Source organism: Narcine bancroftii, chromosome 12 (genome assembly GCF_036971445.1).
Source record: "Narcine bancroftii isolate sNarBan1 chromosome 12, sNarBan1.hap1, whole genome shotgun sequence".
NCBI classification, from domain to species: Eukaryota; Metazoa; Chordata; class Chondrichthyes; order Torpediniformes; family Narcinidae; genus Narcine; species Narcine bancroftii.
The window spans coordinates 13,432,644-13,451,860 of NC_091480.1; the positions used below are offsets into that span (position 1 = coordinate 13,432,644).

Consider the following 19,217-nt stretch of genomic DNA (forward strand, 5'->3'; position numbering starts at 1 on the left):
TAGCAGGCAAAAGGGAATTTCCCTTATTACATGTGTCATAGGACACTATTTTATTACTGTAATAATAAATTGAATCTTGAATGATGTGGAAAGGATATTCTGTTACCAGAACAAATTTTGATGTTTTCTAATTCAGGATAAATAGAGTCTTCTGAAACAATGGCTTTTGCAGGGAGGCATGGATGGTTTGTCTGAAGCTTGAATTGACGGTAGATCAGAGCATGAAATAGTCTCTTTACCCAGTGCCATTCACTAAGATCTTGGGGTTGAACATTGGAAAATTGGGAGGAAAATGGGAGTTAAGGCCAAACATCGGGTTGGTTATGATCTTTACAACTAACTCCATTAGGTTGCACAAGGAATGAGCAAGATTGTGTTATTCTAGTTTCTGATTATTTGTAGTACACTGGACAACAAATTATTTTCAAAAGGAATGAACTTTTGTTGAATTTAGCATGTTCAGTTATTTTAAATGATGCGTCAGTTCAACTGACCTAAAAATGTTCTGCTGCTGACTTCGATTTGTACTCAGCATCTGATGCCTCTCGTGTCAGTGTCCAACAAAAGTCGGCCAGCATTGATGGATTCCAATTACCCTGATGCAGCTTTTCTATGGTCGCAATGTTCTGGTGAAACCTTTCACCGTGTTCGTCACTGACTGCACCAAGATCAGCAGGGAAGAAGTCCAAGTGCGAATGACAGGTTGTACATCATGGTTTTGTATGCCTGAAGTAGACTTAAAATAGGGCAGGAAATCACAAAAATAGGTTATATAAAATGGAATGTGTTAGGAAAGTTTTAAGGTGATATTCGTGATCAGCAGCCCAAAATCCATAAGATGCGCTCATGTGTTCAGGAAGCAAAATCTTCATTGTCCAGTGTAATTGGTAATCTCAGTGGTCCCATGAGGTTAACCCTGCAACAAGAATTCTTCTTTTGAGATTTAAATTCTGAGTTTTGTGATTAGTGATGGAGCAGATTTACTAACCTCAGGGAAGCTGATCTGTTTGGGACTGCCTCTGATCTATTGGCCCCTGCCATTGACATCATGTCAGAATCCGTTGTAGATTGCAACCACACAATCATCTGTGTTCTATCTGGTGGGGCAGCCAAACCCATTGGTAAATTCTTTCAGATGATTAAACCAGGAAGTAATCAGAAAGCTAAATAAAGATTTGAGTGTATTCATGATGATAGTTTGAAATATAAACTATTTAAAGTTCATTCTTTCATAAAATACTGTATCTCTAAATTTAAGAATAAAACATTGAATCAGTATGGGTGAACTTACCTGGATCACATGCAAAACAAGGCTTTTCCCTTGGTATACAGGATGATAACAGCATTGACCAATGATAATGGCTCAGTTTTGTCTCTATTATGACATCATGATCTGTTGAGTTTGATCCCCAGCCCCGCTGTTAGCAAAGTGTAATAAGGGCAAAGAGACATAATCAATGTCAAACTGACTCCCATTGACCCATTTGACCTGGTCTCACCCTATGCAGATATCTCTTTCTTCCACCTTCACTGAAACTTTTAAAACCATCTTTATAAAATCTCTAATTTTTTTGTTCTGACAAAATATTTCTAACTTGAAATATTAACTCTTTCACCCCCCCCCCCCCCCAGTCCCCCTACAAATGCAGTTTGAATTGTTAATTGATTCCAGAAATTTTCAATTTCTGATATCTGCAGTTTTTTTAAAAATTGCTAATTTTGGGTCTTATTTTCTTTGTGTACAAAGAAACATTTTGGTTTTTTTTTTGTTGTTGCTCATTTGTTGTATGAATTGGAGGAGGTTAATTTTACTCTCTGCTCTGAATAAGAGTGTTTTATTGAACAATTGGACACCAAAATAGGAACTGGGCGAGGTATCAAATTAATATTTTGCATTGGTAGTCACTGAGGAAAAGGACATGGAGGACGGTGATATGGATGATAGTGTGGAGAACATAACGTGTTCAGTTCTGGAAAGAGTTGATGCTGTGACTTTTAAAGAGCATTCTTCTTTGGCTTGGCTTCGCGGACGAAGATTTATGGAGGGGGTAAAAAGTCCACGTCAGCTGCAGACTCGTTTGTGGCTGACAAGTCCGATGCGGGACAGGCAGACACGATTGCAGCGGTTGCAGGGGAAAATTGGTTGGTTGGGGATGGGTGTTGGGTTTTTCCTCCTTTGCCTTTTGTCAGTGAGGTAGGCTCTGCGGTCTTCTTCAAAGGAGGTTGCTGCCCGCCAAACTGTGAGGCGCCAAGATGCACGGTTTGAGGCGATATCAGCCCACTGGCGGTGGTCAATGTGGCAGGCACCAAGAGATTTCTTTAGGCAGTCCTTGTACCTTTTCTTTGGTGCACCTCTGTCACGGTGGCCAGTGGAGAGCTCGCCATATAACACGATCTTGGGAAGGCGATGGTCCTCCATTCTGGAGACGTGACCCATCCAGCGCAGCTGGATCTTCAGCAGCGTGGACTCGATGCTGTCGACCTCTGCCATCTCAAGTACTTCGACGTTAGGGATGTAAGCGCTCCAATGGATGTTGAGGATGGAGCGGAGACAACGCTGGTGGAAGCGTTCTAGGAGCCGTAGGTGGTGCCGGTAGAGGACCCATGATTCGGAGCCGAACAGGAGTGTGGGTATGACAACGGCTCTGTATACGCTTATCTTTGTGAGGTTTTTCAGTTGGTTGTTTTTCCAGACTCTTTTGTGTAGTCTTCCAAAGGCGCTATTTGCCTTGGCGAGTCTGTTGTCTATCTCATTGTCGATCCTTGCATCTGATGAAATGGTGCAGCCGAGATAGGTAAACTGGTTGACCGTTTTGAGTTTTGTGTGAAAGTGGATAACTCCCCAGGGCTTTATGGAACATTTCCCAGATTATTAAGAAGCAAGTGAGGAGATTGCTGGGACCTTGACAAATATCTTTGTATCATTGCTACTGGTTGGCAAGGAGGTTCTGGAGCACTGGAGAGTAGTCAATGTTGTTCCTTTGTTCAGGAAGGGAAAATGGTACTTCTCCCCTATCGACGACACAATAAAACATTTTTTTTTTTAAATTGTTACCTGAGGTGAAAAGAAAAGAAGGCTTTTACTTAAATTTGCTGTGGTCCTGTTGAGAATGGCTGCTCTTGACAGACATGTGAAGGGAATGGAGAGAGATCTAGTATGTGTAGATCGCAGAGTTTTGGTTTAATTTGGGCATCATATTCAGCACAAGGCATTGTGGGTTAAAGGGCCTGTTCCTGAGCTGTATTGCTCAATGCTTAATTATGATAATTATTGTACTGTGACATAATGCTTCTGTTAAATGAGGCCTGCCGCTCCTAATGAGTGTAATGCTATACTGCTGGCCTATAGTATTTTTTTATTTGGTTTCTTTCACCATCTGTAATTAACATGGACCTGAAGAATATTTGGTAAGATTCTATTTCTAGGCAAGATGAAAGATGAGGACCTTTTTTCCATTATATTCTCGCTGTTTTTCTGGGGAGATTTTGGTTGTGTACTCCATATTATAAAGAGTGCACCTTGTAGAGCCAGTCCCTCGCAATGCCTAACCCTAACCTGGGGAAGAGCCTAGCAAATGCACAGATAAAGAAGTTAGAAAAGAAGCCAAAGAATTGAATGAGTGAAGTTCTGCATTGTGGGGAGATTTCTGTTTGTACACAAGAACAATGAATTTTTGGAGTAATTTTGAGTTCAGGTGCTGATGGTGTGGAATTTGCAAGATCTCCCTGGCACCGCATGGATTTTCCTCTGGTGCCCTGGTTTGCTATCTCAACCCAAAGATCTGTGGGTTAATTGGCCACTATAAAATTGCCCTCAGTGAGTGGTAGAATCTCGGAAGAGTAAATGGGAATGTAATGTAAATACTGGATTGTTAGTGCAGACTCAGTGGGCTGTAGGACCTGTTTCAATGTCAAATGAGTCTGTAGTTATTGTGCAGGTTAAAGATTTGAGTGAAGCAAATATCTGATTTAATTATTTCAAAATACAAGTTTATAATGTGATGAGGGTTTTCTGCTCTAAGGTTAAGGTGTCAAAACGGGAGTATTTCTCCTTGAAACAAAGAAGGTTATGACATTTGATTATAGATATACAAGACCATACCTGGTTCAGATAGATATCCACAGTAATTCAGTGGCATTATATCATCTCATTTCTTTTGGTTTCACAATCAACTTCTGTTCCTATTTGTTTAAATCATTAAATCAGTTAAAACTTTAAAATGGGTTCTACCGCTATTGCTTAATTATTAAATGATTACTTCTCAGCAATAAATGCCGTAGTCTTGAGACTCAGAGCGTATAACAAACATGTGTAACTTCCTGAAGATGACCATGTTAATTGAGTTGAACCTTTTAAGTTCCTGGGAGTCCTTATTTCAGCAGACCTTTCCTGGAACCAGCACACTAAGGCAACATTGAAGAAGGCACATGAGCACTTTCTGAGGAAGTTTGGCATGTCTACCTTATCAAACTTCTGTAGGTGCACTGTGGAAAGTATACTGACGGAATACATACAGCTTGGTTTGGGAATTTGACTGCCCAGGAACACAGAAGATTTAGATTAGATTTCAGATTTATTCTCAGAGTACATACATGACATCACATACAATCCTGAGATTCTTTTTCCTGTGGGCGAGGCAGAATTACCACTTACTGGTAGTGCCAAATAAAACTAACACAATGCACACATGTCAACAAAGAAATATAAACAAACTGTGAATCACAGAAAAAAATCAATCAAGTGTAAGTGTCCTTAAATGAGTCCCTGATTGAGTTTGTTGTTGAGGAGGTCGAAGGTGAAGGGGTAGCAGCTGTCCCTAAACCTGATGATTTGAGTCTTGTGGCACCTATACCTTTTTCCTAATGTAGCAGTGAGAACAGAGCATGTGCTGGGTAGTGTGGATCCTTGATAATTGCTGCTTCCCCTCTAATGGCAGCAGTCCCTGTAGATGTTCTTGATGGTGGGGCATTTTTTTTTCTTTCTGTGATCTCCTGAAGGTTTTAAAAGAGATATGTCCATCACAGGCACCAACCTCCATTCAATTGAATGCATTTCTGTAAGATACTCCCTCAAAAAGGCAGGCAACATCGTAAAGGACCCCCATCACACTGATCGCAACCTCTTCTCACTGCTGCCTTCAGGCAGAAGGTATAGAAACCCGAAGACCAGCATCTCTAGGTCCAAGAACCATTTCTTTTGAACAGTTATCAGGTCCTTGAACCTCCTTTATTACACTAATCAGCGACTGCTCTGACATCACAAGAGGACTGTGATTTTTGGAGAATATTTATTACTTAATTTTGGTATTCTCTCTTTTTCATTCAATTAAATATACTGTTGTCGTTTTTGAAGTTTGTTTTTATTAAGTACCTGTTCAACTGCAGAAAATATGAATTTTTGAGCATATGTACATTTGACAATGTCTGTGACAATAATCTCATTTTCATTAATCATACTCCTGAGCCTCCAAGTTGTGGATGCCTAAGATGAATATGATTTTTTTTCCATTCAAATCATATTATTTTAATAAATCATAGAATTAAGCGTATACAGAGCCGTTGTCATACCCACACTCCTGTTCGGCTCCGAATCATGGGTCCTCTATCGGCACCACCTACGGCTCCTAGAACGCTTCCACCAGCGTTGTCTCCGCTCCATCCTCAACATCCATTGGAGTGCTTTCATCCCTAACGTCGAAGTACTCAAGATGGCAGAGGTCGACAGCATCGAGTCCACGCTGCTGAAGATCCAGCTGCGCTGGATGGGTCACATCTCCAGAATGGAGGACCATCGCCTTCCCAAGATCGTGTTATATGGCGAGCTCTCCACTGGCCACCGTGACAGAGGTGCACCAAAGAAAAGGTACAAGGACTGCCTAAAGAAATCTCTTGGTGCCTGCCCCATTGACCACCGCCAGTGGGCTGATCACGCCTCAAACCGTGCATCTTGGCGCCTCACAGTTTGGCGGGCAGCAACCTCCTTTGAAGAAGACCGCAGAGCCCACCTCACTGACAAAAGGCAAAGGAGGAAAAACCCAACACCCAACCCCAACCCACCAATTTTCCCCTGCAACCATGTCTGCCTGTCCCGCATCGGACTTGTCAGCCACAAACGAGCCTGCAGCTGACGTGGACTTTTTACCCCCTCCATAAATCTTCGTCCGCGAAGCCAAGCCAAAGAGAAAGAGAATTAAGTACTTTGAACAATTCTGTGAGTATGGCGTTTTTCTTGAACGAAGGTTTCGAGGATGATTAATACAATTGCATTTATATTTAAGTTTCTTTGTCTTTTGAGAAATCGTGTGTTATGACTGAGTTTCACGACTTGTTCATGACAATAAATTCTGTTTCTGATGTGTTTCTCTTCCTCACTTAGAGTCTGCGTGATCAGAAGAAGTGGGCGTGAGGGATAACATGTCCAATGTTTCCAAGGATAGAAAGAATAGGTGGCAGAAAATTCAGGAAGGATTGCAATTTATCCAGTGAGTATCATCTTAACTTTTACACTAATTCTTGGTAGTTTTGGATCAAATCATTTGTCATTTGAAGTACTGCAATGGGTATTTTCTACATCTGATCAGAGATTATATATTTTACTGCTTTTGTTGGCAACCAAATGAGCAGAATGTGAATTTTCTATTGTCACCCATGACCTTGTTGTTAGTGAGGAAACAGGTTTGGTTGGTCTCAAAGACAAAGAGTCTGGACACATAGTTTTAATAGTAAGGGATTTTATTTACAGAAGGCAAATGTTGGAATGGCAGCAAAGGCACACACATAAATGCACAATTTACAGCAGCCGTGGGGAAAAAACATCATGGACAATTAATAACGAACGAGGGGAAATAGTCGTGATGGCAATAAGCAACGTGACTAGTTTAATAGTGACCGTGGGTAAAAAGTGGGGAAGGCAATGGCGATCGTGGGAAAAAGTCGAGTAAGTAATCAACAATGCACATGGTTTAATATGTGGGGAAGAGGTCGGGTAAGCAATAAACAAGGTGCATGGTTTAGTAGCAGTCATGGGAAAAGTAATAGCGGCAATGAAACGCGCATACAATTAATAACGAACATGGGAACAAAGTACACACACAAACATACAACAAACTGTGTACATACAATAATCAAAGAAAAATCAGTACAATGCCCTGCCACCGCTTGACTCCGTGCAGGCATGGCTATATGCTACCACGTCCACTAATTCAATGCTGCCAACCTTTTTAAACATTGCACAACTTAACAACAATTTCTCCAGTGCCCTTCTTTGGTTCTAGGCCTGGAGTGAAGCAGGGTGGTCCCAAGCTGGCAAAGAGGGAGAACAAAGCTCATGTGGCACCTTTATAGTGCTGGAAGGCTGGGGGGGGGGGGGGGGGGGGGGGGTGGGTGCAGCCCAGGTCATTAGCAGGGACACAATGGCTCAGTGCCAGGAAAGTTAATGTGATTACCAAGGTGAAGTACAAAGGAAGCAGATTTGGCCAACCCAAGGTGTGTACTAATGGATGGGGTGAGGCAAAAACTTGATTGGCAGGTGGTGTGCCCTCCAATTAGGTAGGGGACAGTGATGTCATGTGACAGCTACGACCCTTCCCAATACAGATCTCTAGGAGCAAGAGTTCATGCTGACTTGAGGACACTATCTCAATGTCCTGGGAATTCTGTATGATTGATAGGGTAAAACAGGCATGTGAAAATATTGATACATTCACTTGAACTCCATTGTTAAAACACAGCTACCCAAACTTGGCTCGTGATTAGATGTGTGCATTTGGAATAAACAAGAAAGTGAACTATACAGTCTTGTCTCATTATTATAAACCATTGGAGTTGGTGAATTAAGAATGTTTCATGTGTTATTGTGCTTTCTTTTCCTGCAGAATATCTGTTTCAGAACCATTTGCATCAAAACAGTGTAGCCAAGATCAAAAACTACTTGTATAGTGAAATATTACTTCAAAAACTCCTCAAAGGTAGTCGTGTAGTGCTTAAATTTGAATTTTTAATTTTTTAACATCATAAATTTAGACATACAGCATGGTAATAGGCCCTTTCGGCCCATGAACCATGCCGCCCAATTAGAACTTAGAACCAATTGACCTACAGCCCCCAGTGTGTTTTTGAAAGGTGGAAGGAAACCGGAGCACCCGACGGACATGGAGAGAACCTGCAAACTCCTCACAGACATCTCTGGATTCAAACCCGGGTCACTGGTGCTGTTACAGCATTACGCTAACCGTTATAATAATGATTCTCTAAATATTTCGAAGATTTCAATTTTTAAAATTGTTGATATTGAATGGGGGCTTTAATATTTATACCTTTTGAGTTTGAATCCGATTTTAGCTGGCAGAAAATTTACTTTTTGCATGCAAAGATAGATTCAGGTGATGTTTCAATATCTCATTAAATGTCTCAAGAATGGATGAAACACTCTTTATAATGTCAACTTTTAGACCGATTCTGACCTGGAGGCGTTGAGTCATAATGCTTTGGATGGTAGCTTTGCACCATTTTTTTTTTTTTTTTGCTCCTTTACTCCTCAGCCTGGCACATTTCCAAATATCTGAACCTGTTCTTGGACTGCTACAGCAATGGATGTGGTCATTTGGGTCAAACTACCTGTCTCACAGTGGTCTCATCCCAACTCGTGTTTAGCAACAGTTCTTTTATTGATGCGGGATATGTTTCATGTTTATTCAGAATAATATTTTGAGTATAATATCAAATAATAAGGCAGAGTTTTAGTATTGTGTCCAATATTGTGTACGATATTGGCAATCCTTTATTGATTTTTATGCTTTTTAGGTGGTTATATTGAAAGTAGGAGAGGTGAATTGATGTCTGGATAAAATTTCATTAAAGTAAATTGAAGATTCTGTTCTTAATTACAAGCAACTCATGCTTGAAAATTACTTCTGTGACGTGATTAAGAAGTACAATTGAATGCTGAACAACAGGGGAAGGTTTCTGTAGGATTTGCATGTTAATCCACTTTGGAACTTGAGACACACAACATCCACGTACATTTCTAGTTACAGTTACTACTGAAGTCATCAGAACAAAGGTTAATGCTTAAGATAATCTCTGAAAATATGCCTTTTTTGGTGGGGGGGGGCAGAGGTTCATCTTGCAAATTTTAATTGTCAGTTAGAAATTAAATTTTGTCTATTTTTAATCTCTCATCACCATCTTTTCTTCCTTTTCCCTCGAAATGTGCTTTTAGTTTGAATTAAATATTTTTCCTGGTTTAGACTTAAAAGCACTAAGGATTCTTTTTAGTTTTGCTGATAAAGGGAGAGAGAGAGAGAGAGGGGGTTAAAAAAAAGTAACTCCCTTGTGAAAAGGCTACACATGAATAAGAATGGTGGAAGTTCTCAAATTCTGTGGGCTGCAGTGTACCTGGGTTCCCACCTGCTCTAGGAAGATGACTATCATTTCAGTGCCAAAAAATAAATCTACTTTGATGGCTGCCACCCAGTGACATCCTTCATCATGAAGTGCTTTCACCAACTCCACCTCTCAGGCAACTTTGATCAAATAAAATTTCCCTTTTGTCACAACAGTTCCTGCCTGAGCTGGTGCCACCCCCCTGGCTCTATAGTCGGCCCTGGAGCACTTGGATAACAAGGACATTCATCCATGTCATTCTCCTGTTTATTGATTATCTCTCTGACTTCAATACATAGACACTAATCTAGTGTAGACCAGTTGGAAATCTATACTGATTCCATGCAGCTACCTTCATTTGGAAAGAAATGTATTATTCAACAACAGTTTGGAAAATGGCATTTATCAAAATACTATTTTTTAATATATTATGCACTAACTCAACTTTTTTCCCCATTTATCTTTTCAGTTGAGTAGAATAATTGAATTTTATAGCTTCTCATTCATTTCTATCTTCATGTGTGTTAGAAATCATATTGTAAATCTTGTGCAATCCTCGTAATTACCCTTGGAGGTCTGTGTTCTGCCCTCTTTTATCCCTTCCATTTTGAATCATTTTCAAACTATGCTTGCAGCAGTTGGGTTTGAGAAACCTGTCTATCGAGTTACTTTGTGCATGCCACAGTATTTAACAGTACTATTGCTAGAATTTCAATGGAAGTAATTGAGCCTGATCTTCAGATTACTGGTGAGTTGCCTAAACTTGCCAGTGTTGGGAGCATTTTGTTTTGTGCTTTGAGTTTTCTGGCTATCCATCCCATAGGATGATGATGGTTCCTTTCAGTCAGTTTGTGGGGTTTGGTATGAAGATAGCCCACTCATCAGAAAGGAACAGTGTGTGCATGAATAGATTTAGGTGAGTAGGGGTTACACAGGTGCAGACCCACCCTCCTGACATCCCCTCCTGGATCCAGCGGCATGGTGAGGTCGAAGACGACTGGGGAAATTTCTGTTACAGTGAATGGCCAGACCAAGCTTTGATGCAAGGGATGCCCTATCTGCCCTTCACGAGTTTGCTAGATGGCCTTTGACCTGACTAGAGGGTTCGTCTGCCCTTGGACAGGTCTTGTTTTTCATTCTGTAGGGTGTCCATTGTGTGAGAAATGTAAAATTCTTTTTTTTTTTTTTAAATTTTTTATTTTTCACACCATAAATCACAATAGCCATGATATACACTTTTTCTTTTCCACACATTTACAGTGACTTTTTCTCCCTCCCCCCTCCCTCCTCCCAAGCCACCCCCCCACCCCCCCCCCTCTCATCCATTTTAGGTATACAATCTAGGTTGCATTAATTCAGTTAGACAATGTTGTCATTCAACAAAAATACACCAGAAATTCTACTGAGTCCATTCTTTTCTTTTCTTCTCCTTCCATCAACTTAGGTAATGTTTGTTCCCGGTAGGTTTTCGCTATTGTATTTAATGTAAGGCTCCCATACTTGTTCGAATATTTCAATATTATTTCTTAAACTATATGTTATTTTTTCTAATGGAATACATTTATTCATTTCTATATACCATTGTTGTATTTTCAAATTATCTTCCAATTTCCAGGTTGACATAATACATTTTTTTGCTACGGCTAGGGCTATCTTGACAAATCTTTTTTGTGCATCTTCCAAGTCAATTCCAAATTCTTTATTTTTTATGTTACTTAGGAGAAAGATCTCTGGATTCTTTGGTATATTGTTTTCTGTTATTATTTAATATCTGATTGAGATCATCCCAAAATTTTTCTACTCTCTCACATGTCCAGATTGCATGAATTGTTGTTCCCCTTTCTTTTTTACATCGAAAACATCTATCAGATACTGTTGGGTAGAAATGTAAAATTCTTGATGAAGCTTCCTTGATCCATATGTTTTGAGAGTGCCAAATTTAAAGAGATTCTGGAAAGTTACAGCTCTTTCTAGCCTATCAAATCTCAAGGATGAAAATTAGTTCCTGTTACATAGCCTAATGGGTGGAGACACACAGGAGCTTGCAGAAGTTTAAATCTGGAGTAAAAGTCTTGATTAAGGTTTTGAACCCGAAACATTGACGATTGTTTTTCTCCCATGGTATCTGCTCATTGGCATGTGACCTCATTGACATGTCACCTCAAACTTTCCTGAGACTTCAACTTTTCACCAAACGTGTGAATCCAGGCTGTGCTAAGGTCAGAACAATTAACAGTTGACAGTTCTGGTCAGCTCAGTTTGAGCCAATATTATTATTTTATCTGATTATAAATATAAAACGCAAGGAATGTTTTCATGTTATCTAATTGTTCTGCATGACCAAGAATAGCTTGAGGAGTTCATTACTGAATTTGGTCAGTACCCATTTATCCACAATCTATGATTTGACTGTATCATAACTGTTGAGTTATAAATTATTAAAAGTTTAAAATTTTTGAATTTAAAGATACAACATTGCAGCCCACAAGCCTGCATCACCCAAATACACCCGTGTGACCAATTAGCCGCCTAATCCTGTATGTATTTGGAATGTGGGAGGAAACCCAAGCAGACAAGGGGAGAACATACAAACTCTTAAACAGCACCAGATTTAAACCTGGGTCGATGGCTTTGTAACAGTGCTGTGGTAACCACTACACTAACTATTTTGCCCCTTATTTTTATCTTTCCAGTGTTTTTACTGTGAAAGGTCTTGTCCAGTCTAGAAAACCACCAACATTTAAATCTAGGACATGTGAACAAGTGGAGAATGTGTCTTGTTCTGTTTAATAGTTTCCTAATTTTGAAATCGGTCTCTTTGTATCACCCCCTCTTTCCTTGAGTCTCATTTGTTATTAATGATAAATCTTTTGTCAGTAAAATCACTAATTTAAATGTAGACTGCACATCACATTTTACAAATTAGGCAATTCTATTATTTGCTCAGCAAGGACATGCATGAAAAGTATGAAGCTAATTTTTTACTTAGATTAATGAAAAATTTCATGTAGCTGAATAAAGATTTGACAGTATTTGTTAATCTGCATTTACTGCACGGCATTTCACAGTGAGGAAGAGTATAAAAAGCTATTCCACAGTTTAACATTCATTGGAGAAACTGGTCTTTAAAGGTTTGTGTGAGTCAGATACACCAGACACTTTTTTTGTTGCAGGTCTCCACTGCCCTATCCTGGAACAGAGAGGGACTATGAGGTAAAGTAAATATCATTAATTATTTCAATGTACAACCGTTAAGCTTAGTCCTTTCCTCACCTATTGAGTATGAACTGTCTCCATTTCAGGGCCAGTTAGAGTTACACGATAAACGTGAGGTTTACTAATGGCAATGTCCTGTGAATTGAGAAAAATTTTACTGTTGAACTTAAGATGGAGGAGATAAATATCCTAAAGGTAAATTAGGATTCTAATCATGTATTTTCAAGATAAGTGGTGAAATAAATCAGAACATTTAGTAATTGGGAGTAAGATCCAATTCCTACTCTCAGACGTATGGATTATTTGTTTGCATTACTAAAAGGAAAGATCGTTGAAAAAGGATGCATAGCCTGATTGACCATCTGATGTTCTATCCGTTCATTAAAATTGGTTACTGTTTTTTTCCCAATAGTTCTGGAACCTATGCCACTAAATGTTCAATCCACCGTGACTTGGGATAGGAACTTGCTTCTCGTCCCCTTATGTTCCATGTAATTTCAAAGAATAGGTGTGATGTCACCTAATAAGAAACACGAAATGGTCTGTTTTCTCTGCTCGGGCATCATGAAGTTTAAAACTTTAATGTTGTACTGCAAAAATTAGATGGAGCAAATCCATTGCAGCTGACATTGTATTTTACTTGATGTAATGCGATGTTTTCTCTGATACAGTCATGGGAAAATGGAAATTAAATCACTTCAGTGGGAAATTGAAGAATAATGGCAAAGAACATAAATATTGACAAGGAAATTAATTAACATTTCAGGCTTGTGTTTAAGCAGAGCAAGAAAGAGAATCATTTGTTTTGAAATGTCATGGCAATAGTAAGTTTCTCAACAATTAAACACTTGGGGGGTATATATCCCAAGATTTTAAGCTTTACAAATAAAATATTTTAAATTTGCATTGTTATGCAACTATATTTCATCAGAGAAGGAAGAAATAAAGGAACATGGTTGATGATGGTGTCTCTTGAATGGGATGTTATCTGGGAGGAACGTGGAGGTATGGTTCCTGTTTTAAGGAACATTTCTAAAGTGGGCTAGAAGAACAAAAAAGTGTTGCATGAGGGGCAAAACAATGATAATTTATTGAAGGAAGAGTAATCAGATTGAGGAAATGGGTGAGCAGAGGTCCTCCTATTGGACATGAATTGGATTATTTATTGAATTGAACTGTTTATTGTCACGTACTGAGATACAGTGGAAAACTTTATTTTGCATACTATTGGGAAAATCAACCAAAACACGGTGCAAAAATCAAAAGAAAAGTTCAGGGAACAGTATCAGATTAAAAACAAAAAGTTCAGGATATAGTTGTTAAAAGATAAAAATCTTTGTCTAATGGAAAGTCCATTCAAGAATTTGATAACCGCAGGAACTGTCCTTGAATCTAGAAGTGAGTGTTTTCAAACTCGTGTATCTTCTTCCTGACTGGAGTGGATTATGACCTATATTATGTTGGAAGTTTTCTTGAGGCAATGGAAGTTGTAGATCGAGCCATCAGAGGAAAGGTTGGTTTGTGTGACAGGCTGAGCTCCATTTACAACTCCTTGCAGTCTTGGGCAGACCATTTCCCTTATCAAACTGTCATGCAATTGAACAGGATAATTTTATGATACATCTGTAAAAGTTGATCGGGCACTGGGGCATGCTAAATTTCTTTAGGCTTCTGAGGAAGTGGAGGACTGGTTCCTGGTTCAACCATCTCAATGTGTTAGACCAGGGACTGGTTATTGGAGTTATTTTCTCTGAGGAACTTGAAGCTCTCCACCATCTCTACTTCAGCACTTTTGGATACAGGCAGGAGCATGTGCTCCATTTCGTTCCGTTTTAAGAATATGTTTCAAGATGTGTGACTTGTATAATTTTACTTTCTAGGTATTTCTTCAAGAACTTGTGAAAAATTTGTATGATGAGGGAAATGATAAGTTCAGAGAAGGAAATTGGGCTGAAGCTTTGAATAATTATACTGAGGCCTTGAATGTGGCCGATTATGCATCTGAAGAAATCAGTATTGTGAATGGATTAATAGAGAAACTTTATGCCAATCGTGCAGCTTGCTATTTGAATATGGTAAGATTTTTTAAAATTGTAATATAGGACAAATGCTTACCGAGAAACGTTCTCAATGTTTGATGGCGAGAATTAAGACCTCTCAATCACAATTCATCATGTTATTTTGCTTCAGGGGAATCAGTGTTAAGATGGACATTTTATTTTACTTTGTTGTGGACATTTTGACTCTGACATCACAACCGATGATCCCAGTCGTGTTCCAAGCAATGACTCTTAGGACAAATCACAGGATAACTTTATATCCCACAGTTTATTTTCACTGTATAGGTTTGTTGAATGCTAAAACTAATTGTCTCCAGCATAACATATGCTAACATAAATCATTATATTTGTTGTGTATTTCTTGTAATTTCAGGGTCTCTATAATCAAGTATTAAAGGATTGTGACAAGGCTTTGCAACTGAATCAGAATAACTACAGAGCACTTTTTCGAAAAGGGAAATCCTTGAAAGAATTGGGAAAGCATAAAGAAGCCTATGATGTTGTTGCAAAGTGTTCTCTAGCTGTGCCACGTGTAAGGAAATGCCATTTAAATCTCCATATGTTGCCTAATAACTTTTCCAGAAAAGATGATTCGGAGCCCTGCCCTGTGGTTTAATCTTACTTTTCAAAATGTACTTATTGAGTTTAACACAAGGCGAACTAATGATAACATAAATCATATACATATCAAATGTAAATTGAGGCATAACCATAATTATTACATAATTTATTCAAAACAAATTCTATAATTATAATAATTAAATCATAATTTGTACCATGTCTGAAAATAATATTGAATACAAAAAAAATTATGCAAGTAATGCATGTAAAATTCCCTTATATAGGATATTTTGTACTTTTCTGATGTGAGCATGTTGTCCTGTTATCTGCAATCTTTAATTAAACCACAACCTCCCCCCCCCCACTTATTTGTCTTAAAATAATAAAAAGGGAAAAAAAAATTTAAATCTCAACTAATCTACCCCCTCCCTCTAAACAAGGTTATCTGTGTATATTGTAAATATGAATCAAATAACAGCCCCCAGACACCAAACAGAGAATCCCTGGATCATCCATACCACTTAAATCCTCAGAATGTGAATGGTCTTATCAAATTCAGACTTTGCATCTTTAATATAGATTTCATTTTTAAGAACTGTATTTTATCAAACTTTTATGTGGATCAACAAGGTATTATTTCATTCTCATCTGGCATACTCTTCTCACAACTTGTGAGGCTGTTTGGCTCATTGCGACATTGCTGATGGTCAAAACAATCACGTTGGTCCCTTTCCTCTACTTATTTTCCTTGAACCACTTCCCCTGTTTTCTCTCGCTGGCTCTTGCGCTCGCTCTCTGTCATGCCCAAAATTCCCTCTTAAATTCTTCAAATTGATCTACACTAGGGGGTAATCTGCAAAAGTCACTTAATTTACCAACGTTTCTTTGGAATGCGGGTGGTTAGAGGTGCACCTGATGGAAATGATCATGGGAATACAACACAAGGTAAGTTACCAGGAGCAGAAGTAGCCCATTAGGCCCTCTAGCGTGCCTCTCCATTTAAAGTGATCATGGCTGATCAGACTCAACTCCCTTTCTGTTCCATTTCTTCATGCCCTTTGATCTATCAAACATTTTATCCACCTTCACTTTAAATACTTTGAATGTTCTACCACCCATTGGGTCAGAGAATTCCAGAGACCCACCACCCTCTGAAGAAGAAATTTCTACGCCCCTCACCTTTAAATGACCAGCCCTTGTATGTTCAAGACTTGCCCATAGTTAAAACATCCACATTTTTAAAGTTCAGCCCCTTTGCAATGTGAGCAAAAAATGCTGTTGTCTTCATAAATACTTACTGGACCTGCCTGCTAGATGTTTGTGATTCATGAACCAGCATACTCTGATCCTTCTGTACTTCACTCGCTTGCAGTCTCCCTCCATTGCAATAATCTGCACTTCAATTTCTCTTACTGAAGGTCATGACCTCACACTTCCCCAAATTAAACTCCATTGACTTGTCTTTTGCCCACTCACTCAATCCATCCATGTCCTGATACAGAATCACAATATCCATATGACAGCATGCTCCCCACTTACTTTCATATCAATAGCAGATTTGGAAATGTTACATTCTATTCCGTCCTCCCAGTCTTGTAATGTAAATAGCGAACAATTGCAGATCCTGTGATACTCCGCTAGTTACCTCCTTCCAGTCTGAGATGTAACTGTTTATTGCAACTCTCTATTTTCAATGAGTCAGCCAGTTTCCATGCTTCCCCTGAATCCATAGACTTTTAATTTGTGCTCCAATCTCCTGTGTTATCAAATGCTTTTTTTACATATTTAAATATGCTAGATCTACAGGTTTCCCTATGTCAGTTCTTCCTATTACAACCCTGGAAGTATTTGAGGGAAGATATGCAAAGTGCATAGACAGAACCAAAGGTCAGGATGGACCGTAGGTTCTTTAGTATGTTAGACCGGGAAAACTTGAGGGGTATTAAGTGCAGACTTCAATGGGAGCTTGATATGCAGTGGAGGCAGTATCCACCAATCACAGAGAGGTATTAGCAGATTTCTGGAACTGTTGCGCCTTTCTACTTGCTCACTTGTTTGTAACCAGTACATTTGATAACATTATATACAATGTAATGCATTAAAAGAAGAGAGAAATAAGATAACTATATTTATTTGTTCAATCTTTCCCTTTATCTGTTGATGTAATTTTAACAATCTTTTTTGAATTTTATTACTGGGTTCTGGGACACTAGCCGACAGTATAATTATTTTATAGCTCCAGAATTTGTTAAAGATAGTGTCCCATATATAAAAATAGATTTTAAAAAAATATATATATCAAAATAGATTTTTAAAAAAATATATAAATAGATTTAAAAAGAAATAAAAAAATATATCAAAATAGATTAAAAAAATATATATAAATAGATTTAAAAAGAAATAAAAAAATATATCAAAATAGATTTAAAAAATATATATAAATAGATTTAAAAAGAAATAAAAAAATATATCAAAATAGATTAAAAAAATATATATAAATAGATTTAAAAAGAAATAAAAAAATATATCAAAATAGATTAAAAAAATATATATAAATAGATTTAAAAAGAAATAAAAAAATATATCAAAATAGATTAAAAAAATATATATAAATAGATTTAAAAAGAAATAAAAAAATATATCAAAATAGATTAAAAAAATATATATAAATAGATTTAAAAAGAAATAAAAAAATATATCAAAATAGATTAAAAAAATATATATAAATAGATTTAAAAAGAAATTAAAAAAATATATCAAAATAGATTTAAAAAATATATATATAGATTTAAAAAGAAATAAAAAAATATATCAAAATAGATTTATAAAATATAAATAGATTTAAAAAGAAATAAAAAAAATATATATATATATATTTATATATCCTCTATATATAATATTCTGCTACTCTCTCTCCAACTTTGTGCAGTTCAATTTCCACCCATGAAGGCTTGTCTCTTCTGTTAAATTGAGAAGTGATGAATTTCATTTGGACTGCCCAATAGTACTATTTAAAATTTGGGAGTTGCAAACCTCCCATAAGGTATTGCCAGGTTATTTTTTCCATGGAAACTCTGGCTAACTTTCTAAAGAAACTTTCTACACAATTTATTTAAATTTTGAAAAAAAATTTCTGTGGTAATGGTATTGGAAGAGCCTGGAAAAAAGTATTATGTACACAGGAATATGTTCATTTTAACAGAGTTAACTCTTCCAAATAAAGTCATTGGAAGAGTCATCCATTTACTTAAATCTTCCTCATCCTTCTTAAGCAAGGAGAGATAGTTCATTTTGTGTGAATTTTTCAAATCATTTTCTGTTTTAATCCCATTCCTCGACCATTTAAATTGCATATTTCTTTGACAGTTTGTATAATCCCCATCAATTAATCGCATAATCTCACTTTTTCCCCAATTTATTTTGTACCCAGAGACCCTCCTGTAGTTTTGAAGCTGTAAATGCAGCTTTTGCAAAGACGTTTCTGGTTCTGTCAGACATATTAATATATCTGCAAACAAATTGATCATGTTCATCTTGGTCAACACTGGGAATGCTGGAGATACTTTCCCATTTGTCACAACTCTGGCCTTGGGTTCATTATATTGGGCTCAAATCCAATTTATAAAGTTTTAACCTAATCCAAATCTTTCCAGCACTTTAAATAGAAAATCCCACTCCAGTCTATCAAAAGGCTTCTCTGCATTCAAGGCAACTGCCACCTCTTTTTGAATGGGCCAAATTAATTATACTAAGTGATCTACTTACAATGTCTGCTGATTGCCTTTTCTTAACAAATCCTGTTTGATCCTTATTTAGCAATTTTGCCAATCTGTTTGCCAAAGCATTGGCTAATATTTTATAGCCCATCTTCAACAAAGATAATGATCTATATAATGACAGTTTCAATGGATCTCTATCATTTTTGGGATTTACCGTTATTATTGTTATTGAAAAGGAAGTATGGGCACATTTTGATTTAAGACCTGTAATGTTATC

The 19,217-nt window shown here is 37.5% G+C and overlaps 1 protein-coding gene and 1 long non-coding RNA gene across 7 annotated transcripts in view; one reads left to right on the forward strand and one right to left on the reverse strand.

The window, feature by feature from the left end:
- Positions 1-575: 575 nt before the first annotated feature.
- On the reverse strand, positions 576-1,332 carry LOC138747594 (uncharacterized). Its single transcript, XR_011347568.1, has 3 exons — positions 1,292-1,332; positions 989-1,163; positions 576-916 (listed from the first exon to the last, which is right to left on the reverse strand). It is a non-coding gene; the product is annotated as an uncharacterized lncRNA (long non-coding RNA).
- Positions 1,333-3,313: 1,981 nt separating this feature from the next.
- Positions 3,314-19,217, forward strand: part of zc3h7a (zinc finger CCCH-type containing 7A) — a 52,840-nt gene continuing 36,936 nt past the window's right edge. For 4 of the 6 annotated variants that reach the window (XM_069906881.1, XM_069906882.1, XM_069906885.1 and 1 more), the window contains exons 1-5: positions 3,314-3,408; positions 6,377-6,482; positions 12,558-12,597; positions 14,481-14,675; positions 15,034-15,192. In XM_069906881.1, the coding sequence (XP_069762982.1) occupies positions 6,415-6,482; positions 12,558-12,597; positions 14,481-14,675; positions 15,034-15,192 (462 nt within the window). In that variant the 5' untranslated portion in view covers positions 3,314-3,408; positions 6,377-6,414. Of the gene's footprint in view, positions 3,409-6,376; positions 6,483-7,874; positions 7,968-12,557; positions 12,598-12,686; positions 12,796-14,480; positions 14,676-15,033; positions 15,193-19,217 lie in introns of those variants that run through there. The other 2 variants (XM_069906883.1, XM_069906884.1) reach the window with 2 other exon arrangements.